This window comes from Necator americanus, chromosome IV (genome assembly GCF_031761385.1).
Source record: "Necator americanus strain Aroian chromosome IV, whole genome shotgun sequence".
Classification (NCBI taxonomy): domain Eukaryota; kingdom Metazoa; phylum Nematoda; class Chromadorea; order Rhabditida; family Ancylostomatidae; genus Necator; species Necator americanus.
In genome coordinates, this window is record NC_087374.1 from 23,402,468 (window position 1) to 23,417,574 (window position 15,107).

Below are 15,107 nucleotides of genomic sequence, written 5' to 3' on the forward strand. Positions count from 1 at the left end.
ATGGACCATTGCAGTGCTCCCAAGAGTACTCTTTCTATGAAGGTCTGTCGTTATGGAAACCAAGGTAGAACTTTTAGCAGTAGACCAGAATTTTGGAGAAAAAGTGGAATTTGAAGAATAACCAGTAGAAAATTCTGTGCTCAAAGTGGAAACAGAGACAGAAGTGAGAGTTAAATATGATGGAACTGTACTAGAAGAGTGTGTTACCGCTGGTTCCACGGACGAGGTGGTTGGCACAGTCGAAGTACTGGCAGGATTCGAGGTGCTCGTCACCGCTGGTTCCATGGACGAGGTGATTGGCACAGTCGAAGTACTGCTGGGAATCGAGGTGCTCATCACCGCTGGTTCCACAGACGAGGTGGTTGGCACAGTCGAAGTACTGGCAGGATTCGAGGTGCTAGTCACCGCTGGTTCCACGGACGAGGTGGTTGGCATAGTCGCAGTACTGCTGGGATTCGAGGTGCTCGTAACCGCTGGTTCCACGGACGAGGTGGATGGCATAGTAGTAGTAGTACTGGCAGGATTCAAGGTGCTCGTCACCGCTGGTTCCACGGACGAGGTGGTTGACATAGTCGCAGTACTGCTAGGAATCAAGGTGCTAGTCACCGCTGGTTCCACGGACGAGGTGGATGGCATAGTAGTAGTAGTACTGGCAGGATTCAAGGTGCTCGTAACCTCTGGTTCCACGGACGAGGTGGTTGGCATAGTCGCAGTACTGCTAGGATTCAAGGTGCTCGTCACCCTGGTTCCACGGACGAGGTGGTTGGCATAGTCGCAGTACTGCTAGGATTCGAGGTGCTCGTCACCGCCGGTTCCACGGACGAGGTGGTTGGCATAGTAGTAGTAGTGGTAGGATTTGAGGTGCTATCACCGCTGGTTCCACGGACGAGGTGGATGGCATAGTAGTAGTAGTACTGGCAGGATTCAAGGTGCTCGTCACCGCTGGTTCCACGGACGAGGTGGTTGGCATAGTCGCAGTACTGCTGGGATTCGAGGTGCTCGTAACCGCTGGTTCCACGGACGAGGTGGTTGGCATAGTCGCAGTACTGCTAGGATTCAAGGTGCTCGTACCGCTGGTTCCACGGACGAGGTGGTTGGCATAGTCGCAGTACTGCTGGGATTCGAGGTGCTCGTCACCGCTGGTTCCACGGACGAGGTGGTTGGCATAGTAGTAGTAGTGGTAGGATTTGATGTGCTAGTCACCGCTGGTTCCACGGACGAGGTGGATGGCATAGTAGTAGTAGTACTGGCAGGATTCAAGGTGCTCGTCACCGCTGGTTCCACGGACGAGGTGGTTGGCATAGTCGCAGTACTGCTGGGATTCGAGGTGCTCGTAACCGCTGGTTCCACGGACGAGGTGGTTGGCATAGTCGCAGTACTGGGATTCGAGGTGCTCGTAACCGCTGGTTCCACGGACGAGGTGGTTGGCATAGTCGCAGTACTGCTGGGATTCGAGGTGCTCGTAACCGCCGGTTCCACGGACGAGGTGGTTGGCATAGTAGTAGTAGTGGTAGGATTTGATGTGCTAGTCACCGCTGGTTCCACGGACGAGGTGGATGGCATAGTAGTAGTAGTACTGGCAGGATTCAAGGTGCTCGTCACCGCTGGTTCCACGGACGAGGTGGTTGAGATAGTCGCAGTACTGCTAGGATTCAAGGTGCTCGTAATGTCTGGTTCCACGGACGAGGTGGTTGGCATAGTCGCAGTACTGCTGGGATTCGAGGTGCTCGTAACCGCTGGTTCCACGGACGAGGTGGTTGGCATAGTCGCAGTACTGCTAGGATTCGAGGTGCTCGTAACCGCCGGTTCCACGGACGAGGTGGTTGGCATAGTAGTAGTAGTGGTAGGATTCGAGGTGCTAGTCACCGCTGGTTCCACGGACGAGGTGGATGGCATAGTAGTAGTAGTACTGGCAGGATTCAAGGTGCTCGTCACCGCTGGTTCCACGGACGAGGTGGTTGAGATAGTCGCAGTACTGCTAGGATTCAAGGTGCTCGTAATGTCTGGTTCCACGGACGAGGTGGTTGACATAGTCGCAGTACTGCTAGGATTCGAGGTGCTAGTCACCGCTGGTTCCACGGACGAGGTGGATGGCATAGTAGTAGTAGTACTGGCAGGATTCAAGGTGCTCGTCACCGCTGGTTCCACGGACGAGGTGGTTGACATAGTCGCAGTACTGCTAGGAATCAGGTGCGACGCTGGTTCACGAGAGGTGGTCATAGGTAGTAGTACTGGCAGGATTCAAGGTGCTCGTCACCGCTGGTTCCACGGACGAGGTGGTTGACATAGTCGCAGTACTGCTAGGATTCAAGGTGCTCGTAACCTCTGGTTCCACGGACGAGGTGGTTGGCATAGTCGCAGTACTGCTGGGGTTCGAGGTGCTCGTAACCGCCGGTTCCACGGACGAGGTGGTTGGCATAGTAGTAGTAGTGGTAGGATTTGATGTGCTAGTCACCGCTGGTTCCACGGACGAGGTGGATGGCATAGTAGTAGTAGTACTGGCAGGATTCAAGGTGCTCGTCACCGCTGGTTCCACGGACGAGGTGGTTGAGATAGTCGCAGTACTGCTAGGATTCAAGGTGCTCGTCACCGCTGGTTCCACGGACGAGGTGGTTGGCATAGTCGCAGTACTGCTAGGATTCGAGGTGCTCGTAACCGCTGGTTCCACGGACGAGGTGGTTGGCACAGGCACAGAAGTACTGGCAGGATTCGAGGTGCTCGTAACCGCTGGTTCCACGGACGAGGTGGTTGGCATAGTCGCAGTACTGGTAGGATTCAAGGTGCTCGTCACCGCTGGTTCCACGGACGAGGTGGTTGACATAGTCGCAGTACTGCTAGGATTCGAGGTGCTCGTCACCGCTGGTTCCACGGACGAGGTGGTTGGCATAGTCGCAGTACTGCTGGGATTCGAGGTGCTCGTAACCGCCGGTTCCACGGACGAGGTGGTTGGCATAGTAGTAGTAGTGGTAGGATTCGAGGTGCTCGTCACCGCTGGTTCCACGGACGAGGTGGTTGGCATAGTAGTAGTAGTACTGGCAGGATTCAAGGTGCTCGTAACCGCTGGTTCCACGGACGAGGTGGTTGGCATAGTAGTAGTAGTGGTAGGAATCGAGGTGCTCGTCACCGCTGGCTCCACGGACGAGGTGGTTGGCATAGTAGTAGTAGTACTGGCAGGATTCGAGGTGCTCGTCACCGCTGGTTCCACGGACGAGGTGGTTGGCATAGTCGCAGTACTGCTAGGATTCAAGGTGCTCGTCACCGCTGGTTCCACGGACGAGGTGGTTGACATAGTCGCAGTACTGCTAGGATTCAAGGTGCTCGTAACCTCTGGTTCCACGGACGAGGTGGTTGGCATAGTCGCAGTACTGCTGGGATTCGAGGTGCTCGTAACCGCCGGTTCCACGGACGAGGTGGTTGGCATAGTAGTAGTACTGGCAGGATTCAAGGTGCTCGTCACCGCTGGTTCCACGGACGAGGTGGTTGGCATAGTCGCAGTACTGCTAGGATTCGAGGTGCTCGTCACCGCTGGTTCCACGGACGAGGTGGTTGGCATGGTAGTAGTAGTACTGGCAGGATTCAAGGTGCTCGTCACCGCTGGTTCCACGGACGAGGTGGTTGGCATAGTCGCAGTACTGCTGGGATTCGAGGTGCTCGTAACCGCTGGTTCCACGGACGAGGTGGTTGGCATAGTCGCAGTACTGCTGGGATTCGAGGTGCTCGTAACCGCCGGTTCCACGGACGAGGTGGTTGGCATAGTAGTAGTAGTGGTAGGATTTGAGGTGCTAGTCACCGCTGGTTCCACGGACGAGGTGGATGGCATAGTAGTAGTAGTACTGGCAGGATTCGAGGTGCTCGTCACCGCTGGTTCCACGGACGAGGTGGTTGGCATAGTCGCAGTACTGCTAGGATTCGAGGTGCTCGTAACCGCTGGTTCCACGGACGAGGTGGTTGGCATAGTCGCAGTACTGCTGGGATTCGAGGTGCTCGTCACCGCTGGTTCCACGGACGAGGTGGTTGGCATAGTAGTAGTAGTGGTAGGATTTGATGTGCTAGTCACCGCCGGTTCCACGGACGAGGTGGTTGGCATAGTAGTAGTAGTGGTAGGATTCGAGGTGCTAGTCACCGCTGGTTCCACGGACGAGGTGGATGGCATAGTAGTAGTAGTACTGGCAGGATTCAAGGTGCTCGTCACCGCTGGTTCCACGGACGAGGTGGTTGACATAGTCGCAGTACTGCTAGGATTCAAGGTGCTCGTAACCTCTGGTTCCACGGACGAGGTGGTTGGCATAGTCGCAGTACTGCTAGGATTCGAGGTGCTAGTCACCGCTGGTTCCACGGACGAGGTGGATGGCATAGTAGTAGTAGTACTGGCAGGATTCAAGGTGCTCGTCACCGCTGGTTCCACGGACGAGGTGGTTGGCATAGTCGCAGTACTGCTAGGATTCGAGGTGCTCGTCACCGCTGGCTCCACGGACGAGGTGGTTGGCATAGTAGTAGTACTGCTAGGATTCGAGGTGCTCGTCACCGCTGGCTCCACGGACGAGGTGGTTGGCATAGTAGTAGTAGTACTGGCAGGATTCAAGGTGCTCGTCACCGCTGGTTCCACGGACGAGGTGGTTGGCATAGTAGTAGTAGTACTGGCAGGATTCAAGGTGCTCGTCACCGCTGGTTCCACGGACGAGGTGGTTGGCATAGTCGCAGTACTGCTGGGATTCGAGGTGCTCGTAACCGCCGGTTCCACGGACGAGGTGGTTGGCATAGTAGTAGTAGTGGTAGGATTCGAGGTGCTAGTCACCGCTGGTTCCACGGACGAGGTGGTTGGCATAGTAGTAGTAGTACTGGCAGGATTCGAGGTGCTCGTCACCGCTGGTTCCACGGACGAGGTGGTTGGCATAGTAGTAGTAGTACTGGCAGGATTCAAGGTGCTCGTCACCGCTGGTTCCACGGACGAGGTGGTTGACATAGTCGCAGTACTGCTAGGATTCGAGGTGCTCGTCACCGCTGGTTCCACGGACGAGGTGGTTGGCATAGTCGCAGTACTGCTAGGATTCGAGGTGCTCGTCACCGCTGGCTCCACGGACGAGGTGGTTGGCATAGTAGTAGTAGTACTGGCAGGATTCGAGGTGCTCGTCACCGCTGGTTCCACGGACGAGGTGGTTGGCATAGTAGTAGTAGTACTGGCAGGATTCGAGGTGAAGGTGCTGAGGCTCGTCACCGCTGGTTCCACGGACGAGGTGGTTGGCATAGTAGTAGTAGTACTGGCAGGATTCAAGGTGCTCGTAACCGCTGGTTCCACGGACGAGGTGGTTGGCATAGTAGAAGTACTGCTAGGATTCGAGGTGCTCGTAACCGCTGGTTCCACGGACGAGGTGGTTGGCATAGTCGCAGTACTGCTAGGATTCGAGGTGCTCGTAACCGCCGGTTCCACGGACGAGGTGGTTGGCATAGTCGCAGTACTGCTAGGATTCGAGGTGCTCGTCACCGCTGGCTCCACGGACGAGGTGGATGGCATAGTAGTAGTAGTACTGGCAGGATTCGAGGTGCTCGTCACCGCTGGTTCCACGGACGAGGTGGTTGGCATAGTAGTAGTAGTACTGGCAGGATTCGAGGTGCTCGTCACCGCTGGTTCCACGGACGAGGTGGTTGGCATAGTCGCAGTACTGCTAGGATTCGAGGTGCTCGTCACCGCTGGTTCCACGGACGAGGTGGTTGGCATAGTAGTAGTAGTGCTAGGATTCGAGGTGCTCGTCACCGCTGGTTCCACGGACGAGGTGGTTGGCATAGTAGTAGTAGTACTGGCAGGATTCGAGGTGCTCGTCACCGCTGGTTCCACGGACGAGGTGGTTGGCATAGTAGTAGTACTGCTAGGATTCGAGGTGCTCGTCACCGCTGGTTCCACGGACGAGGTGGTTGGCATAGTCGCAGTACTGCTAGGATTCGAGGTGCTCGTCACCGCTGGTTCCACGGACGAGGTGGTTGGCATAGTAGTAGTAGTGGTAGGATTCGATGTGCTAGTCACCGCTGGTTCCACGGACGAGGTGGTTGGCATAGTCGCAGTAGTAATCTGCTGGCAGGATTCGAGGTGCTCGTCACCGCTGGTTCCACGGACGAGGTGGTTGACATAGTCGCAGTACTGCTAGGATTCAAGGTGCTCGTAACCTCTGGTTCCACGGACGAGGTGGTTGGCATAGTCGCAGTACTGCTGGGATTCGAGGTGATAGTCACCGCTGGCTCCACGGACGAGGTGGTTGACATAGTCGCAGTACTGCTAGGAATCAAGGTGCTAGTCACCGCTGGTTCCACGGACGAGGTGGATGGCATAGTAGTAGTAGTACTGGCAGGATTCAAGGTGCTCGTCACCGCTGGTTCCACGGACGAGGTGGTTGACATAGTCGCAGTACTGCTGGGATTCGAGGTGCTCGTAACCGCCGGTTCCACGGACGAGGTGGTTGGCATAGTCGCAGTACTGCTAGGATTCGAAATGCTCGTAACCGCCGGTTCCACGGACGAGGTGGATGGCATAGTAGTAGTAGTGGTAGGATTCAAGGTGCTCGTAACCTCTGGTTCCACGGACGAGGTGGATGGCATAGTAGTAGTACTGCTAGGATTCGAGGTGCTCGTCACCGCTGGTTCCACGGACGAGGTGGTTGGCATAGTCGCAGTACTGCTAGGATTCGAAATGCTCGTAACCGCCGGTTCCACGGACGAGGTGGATGGCATAGTAGTAGTAGTGGTAGGATTTGATGTGCTAGTCACCTCTGGTTCCACGGACGAGGTGGATGGCATAGTAGTAGTACTGCTAGGATTCGAGGTGCTCGTCACCGCTGGTTCCACGGACGAGGTGGTTGGCATAGTCGCAGTACTGCTAGGATTCGAAATGCTCGTAACCGCCGGTTCCACGGACGAGGTGGATGGCATAGTAGTAGTAGTGGTAGGATTTGATGTGCTAGTCACCTCTGGTTCCACGGACGAGGTGGATGGCATAGTAGTAGTACTGCTAGGATTCGAGGTGCTCGTCACCGCTGGTTCCACGGACGAGGTGGTTGGCATAGTCGCAGTACTGCTAGGATTCGAAATGCTCGTAACCGCCGGTTCCACGGACGAGGTGGATGGCATAGTAGTAGTGGTAGGATTCGACATGCTAGTCACCGCTGGTTCAATTACTGAAATGGTAAAGGTTTTGGAACAAAATGCTATTAATGTCAATTCTTGTGCATCCTTTAACCTTTTTGAAGTCACCTCGGGAATTTTCGAGCCCCGTAGTAGAAACTGTAGGAATCGATATCTCCGATTTGCGCAACAGATGGCCGAACTCTGCTGATGTTTTTCCTTCTGATAACTTCGGTACAATTACTTGTGTGCAGAAGAAGAATGTCATTAGATGCAGAATCATCACAGTTTCTGAAAAGTGCTCGTCTAGGTGACTGTTTCATTGTTTGGGTGTGCAGTAGCACCAGTTTGGTCGTCGGAGAAAAAAAAAGTGCGGATCTGAGCTTTTTGTTTTTTTTTTCGCAAGCCGAGTCAAAAAAGCAAAAGCTTGATGCTTGATAACTTTAACAGCGACCTTTCGCAACTTAATATAGAAATGATTCCTAAAACGGAATTGAGGTCCTACTTAAATCTGCAACATTTTACTTTAAGTTGAGTTAAGCGCAGTTTTCGCTTTTGCAAACTCCTCAGATATAAGCCTAGGGGTCAAATTAGTGTGAGCTACTAAGAAACAATATTTATGTCGAACAATTACCGTTGCTATTTCTGTAGAATCTGTTCAAGCTTGGAAAATAAAGATCTGGTTTCGGATAGCCTTTCATTACACTAGTAGAAGCAGTGGGTCTCTTTGATTGTTATAAACTTTTGTTAGCTGGAAACCCCATGATTTAATTTTTATTGCAAGAATGAGTTAAGAAGTGTTCAGATGCTAAAAAAAAATCGTTGCGCCTTTTGGTTTTGGAACTGTAACACTTTTCAACACTTTTCAAGGCACCGGTCGTTTCGAGTGTTTCGTTCCAGTCCAATGCTCTAACCACGTATTTTAAAGCACACTTCTGTTGGAAGGGATTTTCATGGTTCATTCCAATCTTTTAAATCCAAACAGTCTATAGGGATGAGTTATAGTACGTAAGAATGAGTGCAAGTTTTATTCTTGGTCTTGATAACTTGATTTTCCATGGCGAACAAATTAAGATTTCTTGCTCCTTCAAAATATATTATAGATTCGAAAATTCTTCTATTCAATTTCCAAAGACTATATAACTGTATAATTTTGAGAAAAAAAAACTTTGTTGCTGCGATTTCTACGATCCAGCTACAAGAAACAACAACTGGTTGAAGGAAATCTTAAGGTAGAGTTAAACATTTTAGAGATTGATCTAAACAGCAAGTGGAAGGAGAAGAAGAATTCAAAATTCAACATTGAAAACACGAAGACCGAAAAACTATGCATAGTAACGAGCAGACACCAACCCGCCACAGATGTATTCGACATTGATTGAATTCTGGACAGGAATTCTGCATTTTCAAACTGATTTTTTATTAGACACCGGAAAACTATATGGTCCGGAATAATCTAAATAGATAGAGAGTCCATTGATCAACAAAATCACAACATATTTCACAAAAAAAAACTAAGTCAAAATTCCACTTACAACTAAGTAGGAGGAATTCTGGGATCTAATTCTGGGATTATATCTAATGTCGTAGAAATGAACGAGAAAAGTTAAACGTACAGGACTTACTTAACATCGTATTCCTTGTGGAGGAATTCGCTGGACTTTCTTTTGGACATCTGTTACACTGCGTCCTATAAGACCCTTTATAATACCGTTCTTATCAAATCGCTCAACATATCAAACAAATCGCGTGCAACGCGATTCCCGATGACTAGACGAGGGTTTATTCCCTCGCAAAAGCACAGTCCAGAGTTCATACGAATACCAAATTCCACTGCCTGAGAAAAGGAACCTAACTGTTCGTGGCGACTACATATGTGTACATACTGTAGCTTATTTTCAACTTAGTTGGTAGCTGTTAGCTCACCGCTTTTTTTTTACTCGCATAATCCGTTTTAACTCAGATGGCAAAGAACTTTAACAGAGGATGTGGTTTTCATTTGGACAGTTTCTAAAAAATGATGAAATCTGTAACAGTGTGACCATAGTCTGTTTTTGAATATTTGATTCAAAGTTCTTTTTTTAACCGAACAGCCTGGTGAATTTGTAGAAAAAACTTCACTGTAGAGAATATTCTCATTGGCGTGCCTATTGTGATGCCCTGTTAAAGATATATTGTTTTTAGTGAGGTACAAGCTTCGGCTAGCTTCGGCTTCGAGGTTCCGCTTCCTGCACGATCGATCGGAGGTTCGAGTCACGAGCTCACAGAACCTTTCTTCCCTTCGGGGTCGATAAATTGGTACCAGCCTTGTCTGGGAGGATAAGAACACTGACTTGACACATCTGCTAGCGTCCGCAAGTCATTGTATAGGTCAGTTACACTTTCGCAACCCCCAAACGATTCTGAAGTGAACGTGGGGCGCATCCCAAGCGGGTTGATTAACGCCAGACACTTTATCCTTTATCCTTTATAAGCTTCAGCAGAATTCTGGATGAGTTGGCGGACCTGTTACGTCCTAGCAGCGCAGATTATTGATGTGTAGGATCTTGTATATCACCAAGAGTTAGAGAGAGATAGAGGTAATGACGATTTGTAGTGTACTGATTGAGTACGAATCCTTAATTCCCAATGGATTTCTCTTACTGCCACAAAAAATATTCACCTCAATCATTCAATATAAACGCTCTTTTCATTTAAAAAAAAGGAGAAGAACAATAGAAATTAGAAATGTTCATTGTTCTAATCATTGTTGAATGCTACCTTCATTCGAGTCTTTTTAGAAAACTTCTCCTTAGTTCGGCGCATAGACCTTTCCTTTCTCCTTGGATGGTTGTCTCTCGACATCTCCGTAAACACATTCCAGCCCTACAGGTATAAGTGGCGCTTCTGCAGTAATTTTCTGTGAAATCCTCTCGACGTCGTCATCAGTACACTGTTTCCATTATTACGTCAAAGTCCTAGATTTGTAGAATTTCTCCTGAGCGAAAGTCGCAAAATTTACTAGAAGGGACGTTCCTTGACCGTGTATCTGCACATGCGCACATCTTATTGGTCTTTACATTGTACTCTTCCATTAGAGTGGTTCTGTGACATGACTGTCTTATGGTGACCTTTGTAGGCTCATGCTTCAACCTCTAACTGCAGTACTTCACAATTCTACATGTACAAGATGAAAAAAGGGCCTATCAATCTGCTTGTGACGTTTGGTTCACGTTTATCGACACAGAGATGTCACGCTTGGTTGACCTGGTTGTTTTCGAATATACAGACTACTTTTACTAAGCAGTGATCGCTGAGATCATAGTCTACAACTCTCCTCCTTGCAGAAATTTACGTCCTACAATTACCAGTTGTGCGTGTTCACCACTCCTATGCTAGATAGTGGTTCCCATTAGAAAAGATCAGCTTTATTTTCACAGACAACTGAGTGACGACATTCTGCCTCGTTGCTATTTTCGCTCTCTTCAGGGTATGTCTTCCCGTACTATACCTGCATTTTCAAATGGGAGGAACACTGTCTGAAGTGGCCGCTTTAATTTTTGATTGGCAATTTCTTTTTTAGCTGACTTAGAACTGAGGCTAGGGACTCCATGTTAGATTTTGTCCTAATTCATCAACAGCTATCCTATTTTCGAATATTTATCGTCACAGCTTCCACTTCCGTGTATTACTTGTTTCCAATCGATATGAGACTTCACAGATTTATTCGCTGCGTTTAATTTCACATAAAAAATCTGTAAAAATGAAAACGTTGAGAAACATAATCAGCTCATTAACGGGAGATGTTCTGTGAAAACTTCTTGTGTTGAATCCTGAAGACACCTGGTCGAAGTGCTGGATAAGGCAGACAAAGCAACAGACATCACAAAACTAATTTAATATCTTTGTATACTCCAAGGTCGAAAATTCCCATTTAAAAGACAATTTCTGGTCTAGCATATGCCGAGACAAGAAAATACACTAAACATTTAATCACCAATCATTATACTTGCTACTCAGTAAATGTTGAAAAAAATTAGGCATAAGTCTATGTTCTCTGACCTTTTCATGCAAACCAGGGCACCCGAATGAAAATACTCAAAGGACAGCTAAGTTAATGTAATAAAACAATCAACACTAAGACAAAGATTACTCGATTTGTGAGGGAAACAACAGCAGAGTTTTCAGTGGTCGTACTGGGGACAATCAGTGTTGGTTGTGTATGCACCTCTGTTGATTGCCCAGGCGTGGATACCTCCTGCGCGGGTGTCGCAGAACTAACTGTTATATCAGGTCTTCCACTTGCTGTCGTCCCGGACTCGAAAGGAATCCCAGATGTCGATTTTTCCACAGTAACAGAAACAGAAGACCCGACGTGGTCTGCACCTGTGGTCGTAATCGTAGAAACTTTCGAAGTGGCTGTGACAGAAACACTTCCCACGGTTGCTGACTGCGCTGAGGTTACAAAAGTAGGAGTGGATAACTTTCCTTTCGTAGTTTCAGGAATAGCAGTGGGTAAATTACCTGAGGTTACCGAAGCGGTAATGGGTGACTTCTCCGAAGTAGAGGGAAGAGCAGTGCTATCCTTAGCACTTACCGCAGTTGCCTCAGTTTCTTTCGTTGTCTTCTTATCAGCTGGACTTGTTACCGTCATGTCCCCGAGAGGTTCTGTACTTCCTGATATCATGGTTGTTGGATCCGGTATTTTTGTAGTAGTTACCACCTCGGACGGAGTTGTGACAATGGCGGGAGATGTTGCCGGGTCTGAGGTCATCGGCGTTTTTGAAGTATCAACTGCATTCGTAGAGGAGGGACCAGTAAGTGGGATTGATGTCGACTCAGATTTCGATGTAGTGCTTTGGATTGACGTACTCTCTTTCGATTCTACAGTTGTAGAAGTTTTCGGTGTCGAAGGTTGTGCTGTTGAAGGTGACGGACTCGAAGCAAGGATCTCTTCCGATGTTGTAACCGCAGACGTCGATGTAGGATCTTCACTATGAATGCTGACGATCATCGACAGAACTAGTGAGATCCCTGAAATTAGAACGAGTTGGCACCACACCAAAAATTAATTAACAAAATGGATAAAAAGCATACGAAGCACTAACACTGAGAAAGTTCCCGTTCGACTAATTCATTATATGATAGAAAGATATTGCATACCTTCAGAAAGACAGAAAAATGAGAAGCCCAAAAATGTGCTTATGTCAATGAAGAAAATCAGAAAATAACACTTTTCTCATAATTTTGGATCTGATCACCAGCATTATAATGAAATATCATAAGTCCTCTTTTCCTGATTTTTCATTCTTCCTTTGAGATCACTACTACCCTCCGATTCTACAGTGTGATGCATTTTTTCGGAGTGTTGCAAACTTGTGCACGTGTACCTGGAAACTGAAAAAAAAATCCTCCATGTTGTCCCCCTAAATGGACTTTGTCAAAGTCAAAATATGTGAGGAACTTGTTGTTAGGAGGATAAAAGTTGGTCTTAGTTTACATAAGTCCATCTACAAATTCTTTGCAGCTTGCTTCCAAAAAAAATTTCGTTAAACGATAGCAGAACTGTTGCTGATGGTATCAGGCCTAACATTGAACATAAAGCAGTAGCAGTAATCTATTAGGTGACAATGAAATCTCCATCTAAGTGGTAGTTTGAACAGGTTGAATGGCAGGTTACAATCCATGTTTTTAGATAGATGGTTTGCAAATATTGAAAGTGTTTATAGAAAACAATTGCAAGATTCCCATAAAACAAATGAGAAGTCTGGAAATTGTGCTATGTATATAATAAAACTAAAATAAACTATTTATCTACTCATAAATAATTTAAACAATTTAATCCTGCATTTCTTTAAGTTGAATCTTTTTAATGTTCGACAAGTTGAAGCAAAAACGGTACTTCTTAAACTACAATTCTGCCCTAACAACCAAAAACTCCTGTCAACCAGGAGGAAAAAACGCGAACGTACCTATCAGTAAAGTCTTCATTGTGAAAATAGACAGTCTCAGGAGTGGGTCTTATTCAGCAAAGGCGGATTATGCTCTCGCAACCCCGTTTTAATAACTTTCTTATCAAATCGCTCCACAATTCAAACAAATCACGCAATTGCGCAACTATTTCGTGATGACTATGCAATGATGTCTTTTTTAAGCGTCGAACGAAGTTCGGGCCACGCCCTTGTTTTCAGTTCGCTTCGTTTTCGAATTCCTACCTACATATATCGGGCTATAATATTCAGACGTCCTCCTATCAGACATCATAACGTCCTTTCTGGTCCAGAATTGTTTACAAGATGACAAACTAAGAACATCTATCACAGCAGCAGCTCTAAAGTTGTTCTCTAGTTGTACTATTCATTTTACCACCGCACACAAACGTAGCCATCAACTGGCGGATATTCGAAGCATAAACAGGAGTCGCTAGGCAATATGGCTTGGAAACGCTCGGGAAGATTGAGCGTTCGAGGCATAGATTACGACTGTGAGCGCGGCCCCGCACAGTTTTCTCCAGTACGATTGAAAAAAACCTGGGAAGCTGCGTCTTTTTTCTACAAGGTACGTAAAAACGGCACATCCTTGCGCATACGCTGCGTTCTAGCGCACCTCACAGGAGGAAACCCCGTTGCCACGCCATTTTTCAGGACAGTCAAAGGGAAATGAGTGAGTCATGCTCGTACTCGTAATCTACGCAGTGAATGAAAAACTACATTTTTTCACACGTTTCCTAACTACGTCAGTTTCGTGATACGCTGTTTTAAAATTTCCGCAATTATGCTCCTTAAACTCCCTTATACGTGCCCAGTATGCGCACGAATTGCGCAGTACATAATTTTTACATTTCGTTCACGTCAAAGTGTTCAACGTGGAAAAAGGAGACTCTATTAAGTTCCCTAAATTCTTCATTGTTGTTAACTGCTCGTATAAAAGTTTTGTGTGCAACCATATTATAGAATCCGATGAAATATTTGCAACTTGTAAAGTACGATAACCATTATTTCTTCAATTCATGCTTCCCCGAGAGTTTTGCTGACCATTGTTATGAACAATGAAGAAGTACACGACTTATAAAGGAGGCTGACGTGAAGAGCTACGCAGAAAGCAGCAGGTTTTTGCGCTTATCAGCGGGGAGCTCAGTGCCGTTGCAACAAAGTTTTGATAACTCGAATTAACTGGCACTTTTTAATTGCAGTTGTCCTTGTAAATTTTATATCAAATCAAAGAGTATTAAGGGTATTTTTATTCATTTTAGGTAATCTTTTTCCTTATTACCTTCTTTCACTGAAATATCTCCCTAGACTAGTCCAGAGGTAATTTTGGTCGTCGAGCACTTCTTTCCTACTCGCCTTTGTCTCCAGAACGTTAATGGATTCATAGCAATTGCGTTTCACTCCGCGATTGTTTCCCCGTAAAAAGTGAGAAACTTTCCGTAGACATAATTCACCCACACATCGAGGTAACGCGTCAGTTCAGAATTTTCTCTGTTGCTGCAACGGAACTTGTAGCAGTTACACACAATTTCTCCAATCTTTTCCTTTAACAACGTCATTGTGCACGAAAAAAAACATTCGTGTGGATTTAATTGACGGAGCGGTGCAGATGCAACAAAACAATTCTGAGTCATCCATGACGAAGAGCAAAGATAACAAACACTTATTATTTGCCGGCCATTTATTTTGTACCAACGAAAACATTTGATGAAAATGTTCGCTAGTGTTTACAAAAAAAAACTTTTAGCCAAATAAAAGTCTTTGAATTAATGGATCTTGTATGATTTTCCCGCTTTACCTACAAGGTGACAAAGTAAACGCTACGTATGCCAATAATGACGACATCAGAATTCAACATCTTCGGCGACTTCAGTAAAGGAACCATACCCAAAGACTTTAAAATAAACTTCAAAAAAGTTTGAACTGATGGAAAAATTAAGCATTAAGGAAGTACTTGACGAGCTGAAGTATAAACGGTAGACTCTAACTGAAGAAGATTATCAGAATCTGCAAACTTCAAAATACACT

At 47.1% G+C, this 15,107-nt stretch overlaps 2 protein-coding genes across 3 annotated transcripts; one reads left to right on the top strand and one right to left on the bottom strand.

Annotated features, from left to right (window-relative positions):
• Positions 1 to 12,089, top strand: RB195_002447 (uncharacterized protein; the record flags this gene model as incomplete). 2 transcript variants are annotated; one of them, XM_064199716.1, is made up of 8 exons in its annotated part: positions 1 to 64; positions 126 to 759; positions 922 to 2,155; positions 2,223 to 6,038; positions 6,083 to 7,171; positions 9,653 to 9,689; positions 9,891 to 9,981; positions 10,080 to 10,200. In XM_064199716.1, the coding sequence occupies 8 exons, from the start codon at positions 1 to 3 to the stop codon at positions 10,198 to 10,200; spliced, it is 7,086 nt and encodes a 2,361-aa protein (XP_064055597.1). The 2 variants fall into 2 exon arrangements, with proteins under 2 accessions (XP_064055597.1, XP_064055596.1); XM_064199715.1 differs by lacking the exons at positions 9,653 to 9,689; positions 9,891 to 9,981; positions 10,080 to 10,200 and adding exons at positions 7,236 to 7,344; positions 11,278 to 12,089 and having other exon boundaries at positions 129 to 759; positions 862 to 2,155; positions 6,149 to 7,171.
• Positions 11,204 to 13,080, bottom strand: RB195_002448 (uncharacterized protein; the record flags this gene model as incomplete). The annotated part of the gene is made up of 2 exons (XM_013446280.2): positions 11,204 to 12,123; positions 13,062 to 13,080. The coding sequence occupies 2 exons, from the start codon at positions 13,078 to 13,080 to the stop codon at positions 11,204 to 11,206; spliced, it is 939 nt and encodes a 312-aa protein (XP_013301734.2).
• Positions 13,081 to 15,107: the final 2,027 nt, after the last annotated feature.